Source organism: Arachis ipaensis, chromosome B06 (assembly GCF_000816755.2).
Source record: "Arachis ipaensis cultivar K30076 chromosome B06, Araip1.1, whole genome shotgun sequence".
Classification (NCBI taxonomy): Eukaryota; Viridiplantae; Streptophyta; class Magnoliopsida; order Fabales; family Fabaceae; genus Arachis; species Arachis ipaensis.
The window spans coordinates 136,708,674-136,725,030 of NC_029790.2; the positions used below are offsets into that span (position 1 = coordinate 136,708,674).

Sequence of the window (16,357 nt, forward strand, 5' to 3'; positions counted from 1 at the left end):
TTTTTAGTTATTTAATATATGAATTGTAATTAATTATAACAGAAGTACATAAAAAATATATAAAATATAACTACCTAAAAAAAAGGATTTTAGTTTTTAGATAGTTATACTTTATGTACTCTCTATATACTGTAGCTATAATTAATTCCCTAAAAAAACGTTTTTAGTTTTTAGGCAATTATACTTTATGTACTCCCTATATACTATAACTACAATTAATTTAACATATTGAATTAAATATGTAGTGGCTCAAGTACAATAATTTTATTAGAAAATGGTGTTTAACAGTTTCAACACAATAAAAAAAAAGTTTGATCTATATGTCTTCATTTTAGAATGGATATTGAAAAAAGTTATTTACTAATCCTAAATTTTTCCGTTTGACAATTACAAGTGATACATGTTTTTAGTAGAATTTTTTTATTTAAATTAAATAAATATAATAATTACAAAAATAAATAAATAGTGAGATATTTACAAAAATATAACCTAAGACACATTTTGGATGTTGAGAGTGTAACTTCATAATGGCCACATCTCACATACTATGACACCGTGTTGTGACAGAGATGATCATCACATAATGGATGCACTCGGGATATGTGCAAGGGCCGAAATCGGGTACTGAGTATCTCGAGATGCTCGCATTTTGTGAATGGGGTCTCAACACCCAAGATAAGAGCAATTGTCATGGATGAGGACTCAGCATCCAAGATAAGCTCGCATGCGTATATAGGTCACAACATCCAGGAATTACGTGCATTATAACTATTTTTTCTATTTTTGTAACCTTCTAAACGCGTGAATTCGAGTTCTTTCAGAAAATATAGCCTCCCGACAATATGTCCGCGAAGGAGACATCAACAGACTGAATACTACTTGGCACGTAGCTGGAGTCTTAGACTTTGAGGTTAGTAGTTTAACCTTTTTTTTATTGTTAGTGAATAATAAATTTAGATGTTTAGTCTTCAGTAACTTAGCTAATGGAGTAGACATAGTTAGTTAACAAAGTTAGAAGATCTACATTAGTTTCGTTGCTATACCTAGGATCGTTGTATACTTTGTATAATTGATTGTAATTACTTAAGTTAAATAAATAAAGAGTAAAGTATCGTTTTTGTCCCCAATGTTTTGGGTAAATCCTATTTGTGTTCCTAACGTTTAAATCGTCCTATTTATATCCCTAACATTTGTAAAAGTTATTCAATGTTATCCTGCCGTCAATTACACATCATGAGCGCTTTAGTTTGAGTTTTAAAAATCTCCTTTTGAAGTTAGAATACAAATGTCTGGGATAGAATCGATGATCTACTCCGAAAAATAGCTCATCAAATATTGAAACTAATTCCTACAACATTTACATAATTCACTTTTCTAGGGACATAATTGAATTTAAACACAAATAGTGGGTATAATATTAAAATCGAACACATCCAAGTGAGACCTAATTGAGAATGAATACATCCAAATAAGAATAATTAAAAAATATAATCTGATTTGTTAGTATAATTGATAGTAGGATAATATTGAATCACTTTTATAAACGTTAAGGATACAAATAGGACGATTTAAACGTTAGGGACACAACTAGGACTTACCCCAAACGTTGGGGATAAAAACGATACTTTACTCATAAATAAAATAGGCACCTAATTTTGAGTTAAGTTAAATAAATAAAATAAGTAACTCTCATTTAACTTATTAGTCCAATAAATAGGTATCTGTTACATTTAATATAAATGCTTATCTAGGTGAATTATAATTTTTAGTAATGTTTAACAACAATTAATGGTTTAGATGTAATTAATATACGCTAGTAAATATTTTGAAAATTGCAGAGACTACGGTTACTGTTGCCACGTGTGTGACCCTGGGTCTCTCGCCGCTGGCCATCCTGTTGCCCTATATGAAAGGGGTTGGATTTGGATATGCAGTAAAGTTGAGAAATTTTATATTTGACAATTTCTTGATCTCTGCATTTGTCAAGCGGTGGAAGTCCGAGACCCACACGTTCCACCTTTCATGGGGTGGGGCCAGCATTAGGCTTCAGGATGTTGCCTACCACATTGGTTTGCGCGCCCCTGGAGAGCCCATTAGGAATTGTACCAGAGACTTTCAGTGATGGCATGGATACCCCACTTGGGAGTGGGTTGAGGATTTACTGGGCGTCAGGCTGCCACTACAGTTGGAGGGAGGGAAGCAGGTATTTAGGGTGAGGATGACGTGGCTCAGGGAGAGGGTGCACACATTCCTGATGAGGCAGCCCCAGTACACTTCGTCAGTATGCCTGTGCTACTTAATGATGATTATTTGGGGATTTCTGCTCACGGACAAGTCTGCTACACTTGTCCCTATGATCTATCTGATATGATAAGGATTCTTGGTTGTGGAATAACATGTTGTCTCAAATTCAAGAGAAAAAATGACTATTACTCCGTCGTCTCAGACTCAATTAATAAGAAAGCGATGGGAAGAATATTGTTATAACCATCTTGAGCCACAGTAATTAACAGCACGCCCTTGTACTTTCCATATAAGTGCGTCCCGTCCACAAATACAAAAGGCTTGCAATGCTTAAATGCTTCAATACATGGAGGAAATGCCCAAAAAAACTTATCAAATTGACTCTACACTCCATCAACCATGTCCCCGTTGTAATAAAGAACATCAACGCATTTGTGAATCGTACCTGGGAGGCACTCTAGCAAAGCTTGTAAGAGCACAGGTATCCTGTTGTACGACTCTTTCCAGTCACCATAGATCTTCACAATCGCTTTCTGCTTTGCCATCCACACCTTTCGATACGAGGTCTTGAAATGGAAACTTTGATAAAAAGAACTTTGCAACACTGGGATAGACACCGACGGGTCAGTCTTTATCATAGGTAACATGACCTTGTAAATCAAACCATTATCCAGCTAAGCATGGTCCTGAGACATTGTAGGTGCCAGACAGGTATGTGATCCACTGAACCAACACATCTCCCTACAAATTTTCCGTAGATGTCAACATTATGCAAAACACAAAACTAACGTAACAAGGTCTAATGCATCCAAAATAAATCTCAACACATACCAGTAATTCAAGTTCTGTCGTAGTACCACACGAAGACTCCATGGACAACCATTGGTAAATTGCTTGCAACGACAGCGGTATTTAAGCCTATTTGACTCGAGAACTCTATACTTCGCATTCCGCCGAATACTGTAGCTCTTCACTGCCATTAGAACTACTTCATGGTAGGGGTATAAGTTACCGAACCGGACCAAAAAATACCGCAAAATCGAACTGAAAATTACAACAACCGAATGAAAAACCCAAAAAACTATTTTTTTTTAATTAAACTGATCGGTTCGGTTCGGTTATCGGTTGGCTTGGAAGAAATCGAACCGAACCGAACCGAAGAATGAGGGTTCAGTCGTGTAGCCAGAAGCATCGTCCAGTTCGCACCCTCGTGCAGTCCTGAGTCCACGTCGTCGTCCAGTCATAAGCCGTCGCAACAAACCCTAAGCCGTGGCAACAAACCATGCTTGAAAGTGGTTTGAAGTTTCAAAAGGCGTTCAAGAGGTTAGGGGAGAAAGATACAGAATATGCTCTAATGCAAGGTGGTATTCTAAGGTATCTTGATTGGGACAATGCAAAACACTTTATGGAATTCTTGAAAATTTTTCATGATGTTACAAAGAGTGTGTCTGGTAGTTTGCTTGTGACTTCTTCTCAATATTTTCATGAGTTTTGTAAGATCTTGCGAGTGTTCAAGGCTTCTTGTGGTAGTCGAGATCCATTACTTGAGAGTATGGCTAAGAGGATGAAGCTTAAGTATGACAAGTACCGGGGTAACATAAAAAATATCAATATGATGATTTTTGTTGTTGTGGTTCTTGATCCTAGATACAAGTTGAAGTTTGTGAACTTTAGCTTTGAAAATCTATATGATAAGGATGATGCTGATTTTTTGGGTGCAAAGTGAAAGAGACCTTCTCCAAGATGTTTGAATGCTATGTGAATGCAAATAATGGGGGTAGATCTTTTACTTCAGCAACAATGGATGATGCATCAGATGTGGGAGTACCTGATACCGACATGGCTAGTGATTTTTTCAAGGAGGTGCATTTTCATGAGATCATCAATAAGAATGAGGTAGATTTGTATTTGATGGATGGTTTAGAGAAGTCTCGTGATCAAAATACTTTTGACATATTGAATTGGTGGAAGGTAAATTCTAGCAAGTATCCTATCTTACCCCAAATAGCTAGAGATGCCTTAGCAATGCCGGTCTCGACTGTTGCTTCAGAATCGGCTTTTAGCACTGGTGGAAGAGTGCTTAACAACTATAGGAGTTCTTTAACTCTAAAGACAATTGAGGCCTTGATTTGCACATAAAATTGGTTTCATGCTTCTCCAATAACAACTGATTTTGATGAGCTTATTGAGGAGTTTGAGAAACTTGAATTAGGTATGTAAAAAAGAAATTTGAAGTTCCTTTCATAGTTTATGTTTATAATTTATAATCTATATTATGTTTATGTTTATAATCTATATTGATTTCTTTGTTTTGTTTTTGTAGAAATTACACCAACCGGAGAAGATGATGATGAGTCTGGGGTGGATTCAGATTAAGTATGGTGGCTGTTTGGTTTTTATTTGGTTTAAAGTGGCTGTTTTGGTTTTTAGTATGTTTTAAAGTGTGTTTGTTTTTGTTGTTTGCTAGACATTTTTAATTGTCTTTGTTTCATGTTTAATTAAGTTGAATTTGTATTGAATTTGGATGTGATATACTCTTGTTATTCTAGTTTATTGAAAGTTTTAAACTTCATTTTATGGTAATTTAAATTCTGATTATTAGGTTTAAAAAAACCAACAAAATCGAACCGCTATTGGTTCAGTTCGGTTCGGTTGTCCAGAAAGCAATAAATCGAACAGTTGGTATCATTGTAGAACCGACCAGGTCGATTCGGTTGGTTTTCGGTCTAAAGCTGAACCGATTACACCCCTACTTCACGGTTCCTGAACCTATGCCCAATTCGGAATTCCACCCCACCATCCGTGTTGTAATCCTTCCCGTCACCAGAATTCAGAAGATCGTCCGGCTGCATTGCGTCCAAGTGTAACGTCTGATAATGACTCGGAACATTGGACAGTCGAGGAATGACCAAAGGCGAAGGCAGGAAAAAACCTACCAACACCACGACCGGAGTCTCTGGCACATACTCATCTTCATCCACTGTATCACTTGACGACCCGGACCCAGCAACATAAGTTAAATTGCCGTCGCTGTCGTCCTCGTCAACACTATCATGAGGCTGGGCGTAGTGGATCGATGTGGCCTTGAGCGGGAAAACTTCAGGAGTCGAAGAAGACGGCCCACCACCAACAACCACGTCACAGACCACATCATACAACTCCATCACATGTTGCGGCATTAGTTGTGTATGTACGTCAAACATTACTCTCACTTGCTGATCCCCATCAATCCAAAATAACCGGTTAGTAAATTCACCGTTCGAAAGCGCGTGCAAAAATCTATATGCAACCCGCTCAACCTCCTTCGTACCTACTTCCCCCATATTGCTCAACATGACTATCTTTAGCACATCCAGATTATCAACCCGGTTAGTGCGCAACATGATAGTCTTATCAGACTTGAAAATCACTCATTCATCACCGTGTCTGACTATCCCATTAGGATACACCACAATAAAGAAGAATTGGTTATTCCCCATCAGAACAAAACAGAAAGAAGAGAAAGAAAAAATTGGTTTGTCAACTATGTGAGGGGAGGTATTGGGATGACCTCTATAAATAGACTTATTCTCCAACATATCTTGGGTGCAGAGACATCTAAGCCATAATACACATATTTTGAGTGCTGAGACTAATTAAATTCTTGATTATATCTCGAATGCTGAGGGGTTAACTACCGAGTTGTTCTTTCACAAAACGTGCTTATCTCGGATGTTCAGTATTCATGATGTAACTCAGCGTCACCCTATCACAGCACGGTGTCACAACATTCGAGATGTAGTTACTATATTTATTTTTTATAATTACTATATTTATTTAGTTTAAATAAAAAATAGTATGATACAATAAGTTATAAAATTGTTATATATAAATTCAAATGATAGAAAATGGTTGGTACCAAGTATAAAATTGTTTGTGTTCAATATTGTTAAGGTATGTATTATTCAATATAATATGAAGAAGAGAAGTTATGTTTAATTGTATATTATAACATTTAGTATTTCGATATAGGAAAAGAAAATCAGTGTTATTTAGATTATTTTTTATTAGTAATAGATGTGAGTTAAACTGTAATTAGTTAGATATTTTAGTATATATCAATTAGAATAAAAATGAGTAAAGTATTGTTTTTGTCCCCAACGTTTGAGGTAAGTTCTATTTGTGTTCCTAACGTTTAAATCGTCTTATTTGTATCCTTAACATTTATAAAAGTGATTCAATGTTATCCTATTATCAATTATACTAACAAATCAGATTATATTTTTCAATTATTCTCACTTGGATGTATTCATTCTCAATTAGGTCTCACTTGAATGTGTTCGATTTTAATATTATACTCACTATTTGTGTTTAGATTCAATTATGTCCCTAAAAAAGTGAATTATGTAAATGTTGTAGGAATTAGTTTCAATATTTGATGAGCTATTTTTCGGAGTAGATCATCAATTCTATCACAGACATTTGTATTCTAACTTCAAGAAGAGATTTTTAAAACTCAAACTAAAGCGCTCATGATGTGAATTGACGACAGGATAACATTGAATCACTTTTACAAACGTTAGGGATACAAATAGGACGATTTAAACGTTAGGGACACAAATAGAATTTACCCCAAACATTGAGGACAAAAACGATACTTTACTCTTTAATTTAATCTAATGTTGTGGTGCTCTTTCCTAACTAACTTCAACCAAAAAAAAAAAAAAAGACTTATCATCTTAAATGACTGGAATCTTAGGTATTCTTTATATACTTTTATTATAATTAATTTAACATATTAAATTAAATATGTAGTGCCTCAAATATGATTGTTCTCCTTGGAGATGGTGTCTAACGTTTTCTTATTGTCATCACACAAGCAAATAAAGTCTGATTTATGTCTTCACTAATACATAATGAAATGAAGATTGTGGAAGAGTCATTTACTCGTCCTAATCATTATATTAACATTGTTCCTTAGCCAGAGTCAAGCTCCAAACCGATGATAATTTTATGATAATTTTGTTAGGAAATTATTTAATTTCTTAAAGTTTTTAGCGGCTAGACGAGTTTTATATTTGTCAATATTATCTTTAGAATTTTTTTTTTGTTTTAAATATTCATTTATTTAGATAATTCTATGAGATTCTAAATATTATTATTTTTTATAAATTTCATCTCTTTTTTCATGGTATCGATCTACTTTTTTGAGTTAGAACTTTGTATAATTTGAAGAAAATTAATTGGATTATTTTCTGTTAAACCAATATCATTCTTATGTTCTTGGAGATAGACTACATATTTATCCGAAATTGCATCAATCCACTTCTTCTTTCTCTGTTAGATTTTTTTAATGACATTTCTTGAGGTTGTTGAACTTGTTGTATGGGTTGGAATTGAGAAGGTTTCTCATTATTCTCCTGTATTTTCAACAACAACAATATTATTATTGTTCTCTTGTACTGTAATTGAAACTATAGTAGGATTCTCATTATATTCTTATACTATGGGTTTGGTTGGACGTCATTTTTTAAAAAGATCTTTTACAAAAGTAAAAATAATTTTATATTTGGATATTTCATGTAAAAAAAATTTTATTTATCAATTATGTTTGGGTAAAATAAGACAAAAGTAATTTTTGTTCATTTATTATGTGAAAAATATTTTTTTTAAAGAAAAAAGATCTTTTAAAAAAATATAAATTGTAACTTCTCAAACAATTTTTTTTCTAATACTTTTACTTTTACTATTAGAATTTTGTCAAACACGAAAAAATAAAAAAAAAAAGATATTTTTTCATTTAAAAAATCTTTTTTTTCATCGATTTAATGACGCCCAAACTAGCACTATAACTGCATCTTGAACAATAATATGTACAAAGACCTCATGATTATCAGTTACATAATCTTTATCAAAAGCAACATTCTTAATACTTCTTTTTCCAAACTCAACATTCTCAGAAAATCTCGCATTTTCCGTTTCAAAAATAGACCTTAATGCATGATTGTAAAACGTGTATCCCGTGAACGCTCAATATAACCAATAAAGTAGCAACTAATTGTTCTTGAATTCAATTTTCTTTTATATGCGGCCTATAAAGTCGCGCCTCAGTTGGACATTTTCAAATATGCAAATGCTTTATACTGTCCAATCCAAATTTTATAAGATGTTTTGTTAATTGTTTTACTTGATACCCTATTAAAGATGTACACTGTAGTCTCTAAGACTTATCTCCAAAATAATTCAGGTAAAAAAAAAAAAGTAATCATACTTCTCACCATATCTTTAAGAATGAATAAATAATAAGATTATTCTTTATTTGGATTGTATTTCGTTTACATGGTAAAATATTTGATATTTAGAATCCAAAAATATTATTTGCATACCAAAATCAGTCATCAAAACTAGTTACTAATTATTTATATATAAATGTATTATTCGATTTATTTTTAATGTGTATTTATATTTTAATATATATTTTATACTAGTGGTTGACTTTAATGACTAATTTTAGAGTACACATAACATAGTCCGATAAAAAACAATATGAAATTTGTATTCTAGTGTAGCAAAATTTAAGAGTTAATACTTAATTCAGTCCCAAAACTTGTATACGAGTCTCAATTTAGTTTATGAAATTTTAATTATTTTTTTTTAGCCTCTAAACTTTATAAAAGTGACCCACATTAGTTCCTGATACGATTTTTGGCACAAAATATTAATGAAGCGTTGACATAAACAACTAAATAATATGCATGAACTTGTAATACGACTTGTTTTGATTTTGACGCTCAAATATCCTAAAATGATATTGGATAATTTGCTTTAGAAATAAAAATTTCAATAAATATTACTTACAATATTTTTTTGGGTTATTTAAGTTCTAAAATAAAAATGACGTCGTTTTACAAAATTTAATGTGATATCTAAACATCTATATTAATATTATTAATGTTATGTTAATGTTTATATGTCAAAAATTATTCTAAGAATTAACATAAATTATATTAATAAAATTTAAAAATTAAATAAAAATAAATAAAATTTTAAAGACTAAATTAAAGTTGGTATATAAATTGAGGGACCAATATCTCGAAATCCAAAGAAAGTAATAGATAAACCTAAACTAGAAGAATACAAATATATAAGAAAAAAAAGGGGTAGAAAGTAGAAACAATAGAAGCGATAGCAGAAGAGAAGAGCAAAGAAAGAAAGAGATCTGGATGAGAAAGAGAGAGTGGAGGCAGAACACAAGACAAGTAAACGAAATGAAACTAATTCCAACGCTATCGTGTCCTTCTCTCCCTTCTCTTCTCTTCTTCTGCTAACACCGCTTCCAATACTAACAAACAAACACGCCCTCGGAATTCGATATTCCAACTATTCATTCCTTAATCCTTATTCCCTTCCCTGTTTCATTGCTTCTTCTTCTTTTAAACAATAACATTGCAACACACTTAACACTATATTACTTCACACTCTCTCTCACACACAAGCTTCACAACAACCAGTTCCCTCGCCAGGTCAGTTACTTTTTCTTTCTTCTCACTCAGCTTTTAACTCCTTCGATTTTAATATTTCAATTCAACATGCGCTTTTCGCTGATTTATCACTTATGTGTCTCTGCCTTTTTAGGTTTTTCTTTTTTTTTTTAATTAATTCAGGATTAGGATTTTTAATTCCTGATTACTGTGCGCGCGCGAGTTTATGATTATGATTATGATTATGATTATGATTATGATTAGGATTAGGATTAGGATTAGGATGCTTGTTATCGTAAAAACAAAGATTTTGAGATTCTAAACTCGTACGTGTACTTGGCATACTGGATTGGAATCAAGGACTTACGTAGGTATCAAATACTAATAGAAACAGTGATTTTGGATTTGGAGCGTTTATTTGACGCCAACTGTTCAATCACTCTGATTCCTATAACACAAGAAATTCCATGGTTTTACTTCTTTGTTAAGTGTGCTTGCCAATAATTGAATTACACGTTGTCTTTGCTTGTAAATTTTATTGTATCAAATGATTGAATGAGAGTAAATTGGGGAATCTGAGGCCTGTTTGTGTCCATTTTCATTTTACTGTTTTTCCTCTCTTTTTTCTTGGGATTTTCTCTCAAATTCTAAAAGTAGGAAATGTTAGAAAGTGGAAATGGAAACCAAAAAAGTTTCAGTACATACTTTGTTTACCCTCTGGTAACCGAGGATTACATATGTTTGTACCTCAACTAAATCTATATCCGTTGTAATTAACTCTGCTACAAATTTAGCTGAAACATCACTGTAAAAACGGAAGAAGCAATTCAGAACCTTGCCACTTAATCTTAAGACATTGAGAGCCTTCAAATTATGATCATTGATATTGTTGATTAAGTTTTCTTTTAACTTTGGACCATTTCATTATGCGATTGCCCAATTTACATAACAGAGCATTTTAATCCGAGCAGAACTTTGTCACATAAATTGATTGCTACCCTATTTTGCTTGTTGTAAATAATGTGAAAATTTATGCTATTGTTGTTGTACCTGCTACTATTTTTGTCCAGAATTTTGGGAATCGTGCAATAATATTAAACCACAATTATTGCAGAGGGAGGTTATCAACAGTTCCTTGAAGAAGATGGATGTTTGCAGCCCTCTTAAATCCGATACTAAACTAAATCACCAACCTCTGACCCCTCTTAGGTTGTTAAGGGGTCTGTTATGTTTAGTGGTGTTTCTTTCCACAGCTTTTATGTTCTTAATCTATTTTGCACCAGTGGCAGTTGTAGCGTTGAGGCCTTTCAGCACACATTATAGTAGGAAGACAGTGTCATTCATCTTTTCGCTTTGGTTAGCTCTGTGGCCCTTTCTATTTGAAAAGATAAACAAAACTAAAGTTGTCTTTTCTGGTGATAGTGTTCCGTCAAAGGAACGTGTTTTACTTATTGCTAATCACAGAACTGAGGTTGATTGGATGTACTTGTGGAATCTTGCACTTCGTAAGGGAAGACTTGGATGCATAAAATACATCCTTAAAAGCAGCTTGATGAAATTGCCTATATTTGGTTGGGGATTTCACATTCTGGAGTTCATTGCAGTGGAGAGGAAGTGGGAGATAGATGAGAAAATACTGCACCATAAGCTTTCGACACTAAAGGGTCGTCAAGATCCTTTATGGCTAGCTCTTTTTCCAGAAGGAACCGATTATACGTATTACCACCTATCCCTCTCACCTTAGATCTCATCTTTTTGACTTACCAAGTCTTGCATCATCATTTGATAATGAACTGAACTCATATCAGTTCAAAAAAGTATTTAAATTTTGAATGCATGCATTTAAGTTTGTATAACCACTATCATGCTAAAATTTGGGCTTCATGTTAACCATACAACTAAGCAATATATAATTCAATTAAGGAGCACCATTAATATGTTTTTTTGCTTTTATGCAGTGAACAGAAGAGTCAAAATAGTCAAAAATATGCTTCTGAAGTTGGGCTACCTGTGCTGAAAAATGTGTTGCTGCCAAAAACAAAAGGGTTTCATGCTTGCTTGGAAGCTCTACGAGGCTCATTGGATGCAGGTTTCTATTATAATTCCTTGCTCCAATTTTCCTATGATACTCATTCAGTCACTCCTTCATAATGTCTCACTGGTGCCTATTTTAGAAATTATGCAGTGCTAGCAATTTATATCTGACAACCCTTTTGAAATTTTTAGTAGTTGTAGAATTATTATGATGTAGTTTACATACTTTATGTATGTGTGTTCATGACGTTTAATTGTTTATGTTCCATCGTTCTCCCGTAGAAATATAATTCCAGTTCATAGACCTAATTTCACCTTTAGTTCGTGCTTGATTATTTTCACATTACAGTTGCGCAATATTTCAACTGACTCTTGATGTTATTTTCTTCTCAAAATCTATTAATCTTTTTAAGTATGTTCATATGCTGAACTTTATGGCCGTATTGCCTGCAGTGTATGATGTGACTATCGCTTATAAAAATCAATGTCCAACTTTTCTGGACAATGTCTTCGGTGTGGATCCGTCTGAAGTCCACCTACATGTTTTGCGGATTCCGGTGGATGGGATTCCAGCTTGTGAAACTGAAGCTGCTTCATGGCTAATGAACGCATTCCAGAAGAAGGATCAATTGCTCTCTGATTTCAAGGTTCATGGTCATTTCCCTAACCAAATAAATGAAAAGCAACTTTCAACATCCAAGTGCATCGTTACTTATACTTTGGTGGTTGCTTTCACTGCGCTGTTCACATATTTCACCTTTTTCTCTCACATTTTGTTCAAGTTATACGTAGGTCTATCATGTGCGTATCTTGCTATTTCAACGCGCTATGATTTTCAATTGATGCCTTTTACATTCTATGTTAATGCACTCTTTAACAGCAAGAAACAAAAGAGTGGATAATGTTGTTAATTGTAAGTGGCCAATGTACAATTTTGGAATTGATATTTGAATTGTAAATCATTTGTTGCTGTTTGTTGGAAATTCAGGAAATTAGGGTCACAGTTGTACAGTTGTTGCAATTCAGGTATCTGGTAGAGCATCTTTATTCAAAATCATATTTTATTTAAACCTGGTGGCATAAACATCTGTTTCAACTTTAATTTGGAAACTCTACATAACCATTCAATTATATATTGATGGATCAATAAAGTAATTATTTTACAAACTAACTTGGGTTGGTCGAGTGGTCAGCTCTATCATCTACTTAAGCAAATGTTGAGAATTCGAATCCATCTTGTGTATGCAGCAATCCATTGGTTAGCGACAGACCCTTAAATAGAGTTCAGATCTGGGACGAATTAGTCCTTAGTCTGTCGGGTTGTCGGGTTGGATGGGTAACCAAAAAAAGTAATTATTCTACGCTAATTGCTTAAAAACAATCATGAATTTAATTACATAATTTTATAATGTCAATACGTTCTACTAGCATTTTCTAAATCATTTTTAGAGAGCAGATTGATAGATCTATGAAGGAACTTAGAAAACTGAAGTTTTGATGTGCCTCATTCATTACATATTATTTTTTCCTTATTTAATTCAATATTAAATGGTGGGAATGTCGATGTTAATTTTAAAAGTATAATTTTGCCCTCAAGATATGAGTTGTACTATGAACATGTCAGTTGTCAAATGGAACATAATTAATCATTTAAGTCCTATAAAATAATTATCAATATTTGAATGACTAATCTTTTGTCAACAAACTAATCTCTCGATGATCACAATGGTACTTTAGTACTTTGTTGTGACCCATTCCCTGTTCGGCCTTTCTTTCAAGATCAACTAGGTCATTAACTATAAATGGAAAATGTTTAGTTGAGAAGTTAGAACAATGATTATATCTTCTTTCCATGGTCATGATTTGTTTCTTGTTTCTTTCTTTCTTCCAAACTTATTAAAGATAGAGTTTCAACATACGTGACCCATCAATTCCTTTTTGTGTCCTATGTTGTTTGTCCCATGCCAAGTCACAAAAAGGGGAGTCACAACTCACAAGTGTTATTATTCAAACCACAAGTTCGTGAGTAAAAAGTGTAGAAATAGAGAGACATCTGGATATACTTGCTGTTTTCATCATAGTTTGGAAACTGAAAACTAATAACACCCTAAATACCAACGAAATTAAAGTAACATACTAACATGTGCGACCATTGAGCTAATCTATTATCTACATATCCACATAGATATAATATACTCATACGCATAAAATACTATATAATATAGAGATATAATAATGGATTAAGGCCGGTAGAGTTGGCACATCCCATCACAACATGTCCCACAATCTTAGCTTACATCCTCGTTCACAAAAAGATAAAGACAAATTGTTATATCATAATTACTTCAAAATTGTTACGGTCCACCAATATAATGTACAATTATAAATTGAAGTCCCTTTGGCCCTCAATTTTTCATTCTCATTATTATCACTTCAACACTCTTCTTTGCTTCACTTTCCTTCCCCTTCCTATTTCTCTCTACTACTTTTCTGTCAAAGCCATGGCCCTAACCTCATTAAGCTCAAAGTCTTGTGCAACCTTCTGGCTTTTCCTCCTCTTAGGTAAACAACAATTCCCTCTTCTTTTATTTCCTTTACATATGTAAACATTTTCTTTAATTAAGCTAAGTAAAACAATACAGATCATGATTAATAAATTAATCTCTATGTCATGTATATTGTAATCATGATATATTGTATATATAAATAAACTATTTAAGCCTAAAGTGTTTTCAGTTTCTTACCTATGCAATATTATCTTTGAATGGTAATTATTACATGTGTGAATAAATAAAACTTATGGTTGCAAAGGACTTGATTGTAATTATTTTTTATGGATGAATATATTTGCAGCTAATGTAGCATCAGCTACATTGTTTACCCTACATAACAATTGCAAATACACTGTTTGGCCTGGAACACTTTCCGGCAATAACCCGACAATTCTTGACACCGGTCTTTCTCTAACATCCGGTTCTTTGGTCCAGATGACCGCCCCAGCTGGCTGGTCAGGACGATTCTGGGGTAGAACCGGATGTAACTTCGATATTGCTGGTAATGGCAAATGTGCCACCGGAGATTGTTCCGGTGGCCTCAAGTGCACTGGTGGAGGCGTTCCACCAGTGACACTAGTGGAATTTACCACCGGAAGTGCGACCAATGGCAACAAAGATTTTTATGACGTAAGCTTGGTGGATGGTTACAATGTGGCCATTGGAGTACAGGCAACCGGAGGAACCGGTGATTGTCAATACGCAGGTTGCGAAAATGACCTGAATGGTTACTGCCCAAAGGAGTTGCAGGTAAAAGATGATACCGGTTCGGTAGTAGCATGTAAGAGCGCGTGTGTGGCGTTTAACACCCCGGAGTATTGTTGCACCGGGGAGCACTCAACGCCACAAACGTGCTCACCTACGAATTACTCAAAAATGTTTAAGAATGCATGTCCAAGAGCTTATAGTTACGCTTATGATGATGCTTCAAGCACTTTTACATGCTCAGGTGCAAATTACATCATCACTTTTTGCCCCGCAGGATCATCTTAGTTCCTCATATTTCAATATAAATAATCTTATATGATTATGACAAAACCTGAAATAATGATCAAAATCAATATGTATCAAGAATTGATTTATTTGTTTTTTTTTTTTTTTTACCAATTCTAGTATATTGTATCAAAAGATGTTAGAAACATGTTATATATTATAGATATCTTGTGTGTGTGTGTTTTTTTTTTTTTTAACTAAAGATAAGAAATTCGAACTCGCAATCTCTTAATTGAGTATGGGGAGACTATGCCATTTGAGCTATAACTCATTGGCATCTTGTGTGTTTATATAGATGCACGTGTTACTGAATAATAAATTTGATATAAAGTAAATATAATTAAATACCGAATAGGATATACATATGATAGATTTTTAATCAAAAGTATTTAAAAGGTATTGATATCATTAAGTTTTCTAGAGATACCAGAAAAGATCCACGTAGAAAAAAGAAACTTTTTGATAGGATATTAGAGAAAAGTTAACATCATTGTGATTGAGTGACGTGTAATAATTATAAGACATTCATTCATTAATTCATATACCAGCATTGGTGGAGCTTGAAAATTTTTTTTCAAATGTATATAAATTATAATTTTAAAAGTTAATTAAAAAATTTTTTTATGCATATATGTTTATTTCATTCAAATTAAATTAGTTTTTAACTTCTAACACAAATTGAAAACAAATGATAATAAGAGAACATGAAGCCTATAATTACCAATTAGTCAAGTTAATTGGCTTGATTCCTATCTAAGCATATGAAATGATATATTCATTCTAAAACTGAAGTCATTTCACATATTCTTTCACGTTTGAGTTGATATTTTTAGCCATAAAATCAACTGAATAATTGGTCATTCTTTGAATTAAGGTAATACTAGTCTTTTAATTTCAATTCAAAATTTCTTGAATCTTTTTATTAAATTTTTTTCTAGAATAATATTATCAAACTTCTTTTTTTAAGATCATAAAAAAAGCGTCTAAACAATTCGTCTCATAAAAAACATCGCGAAACTACATTTCTAATATCGTAATCCTAAATATAACTAAAACATATATTTAAAAAAAAAA

General features: G+C 33.1%; 2 protein-coding genes across 3 annotated transcripts; both read left to right on the forward strand.

The window, feature by feature from the left end:
• On the forward strand, positions 9,476-12,759 carry LOC107605728 (probable 1-acyl-sn-glycerol-3-phosphate acyltransferase 4). Of its 2 annotated transcripts, none has more exons than XM_016307697.2 (4): positions 9,476-9,746; positions 10,775-11,420; positions 11,663-11,793; positions 12,192-12,759. In XM_016307697.2, exons 2-4 carry the CDS (start codon positions 10,849-10,851, stop codon positions 12,638-12,640), a joined length of 1,152 nt encoding a protein of 383 aa, XP_016163183.1. In that variant the 5' UTR covers positions 9,476-9,746; positions 10,775-10,848; the 3' UTR covers positions 12,641-12,759. The 2 variants fall into 2 exon arrangements, with proteins under 2 accessions (XP_016163183.1, XP_016163182.1); XM_016307696.2 differs by having other exon boundaries at positions 9,479-9,746; positions 10,819-11,420; positions 12,192-12,756.
• Positions 14,081-15,414, forward strand: LOC107605729 (pathogenesis-related protein 5-like). The gene is made up of 2 exons (XM_016307698.2): positions 14,081-14,300; positions 14,592-15,414. The coding sequence occupies exons 1-2, from the start codon at positions 14,111-14,113 to the stop codon at positions 15,281-15,283; spliced, it is 882 nt and encodes a 293-aa protein (XP_016163184.2). The 5' UTR covers positions 14,081-14,110; the 3' UTR covers positions 15,284-15,414.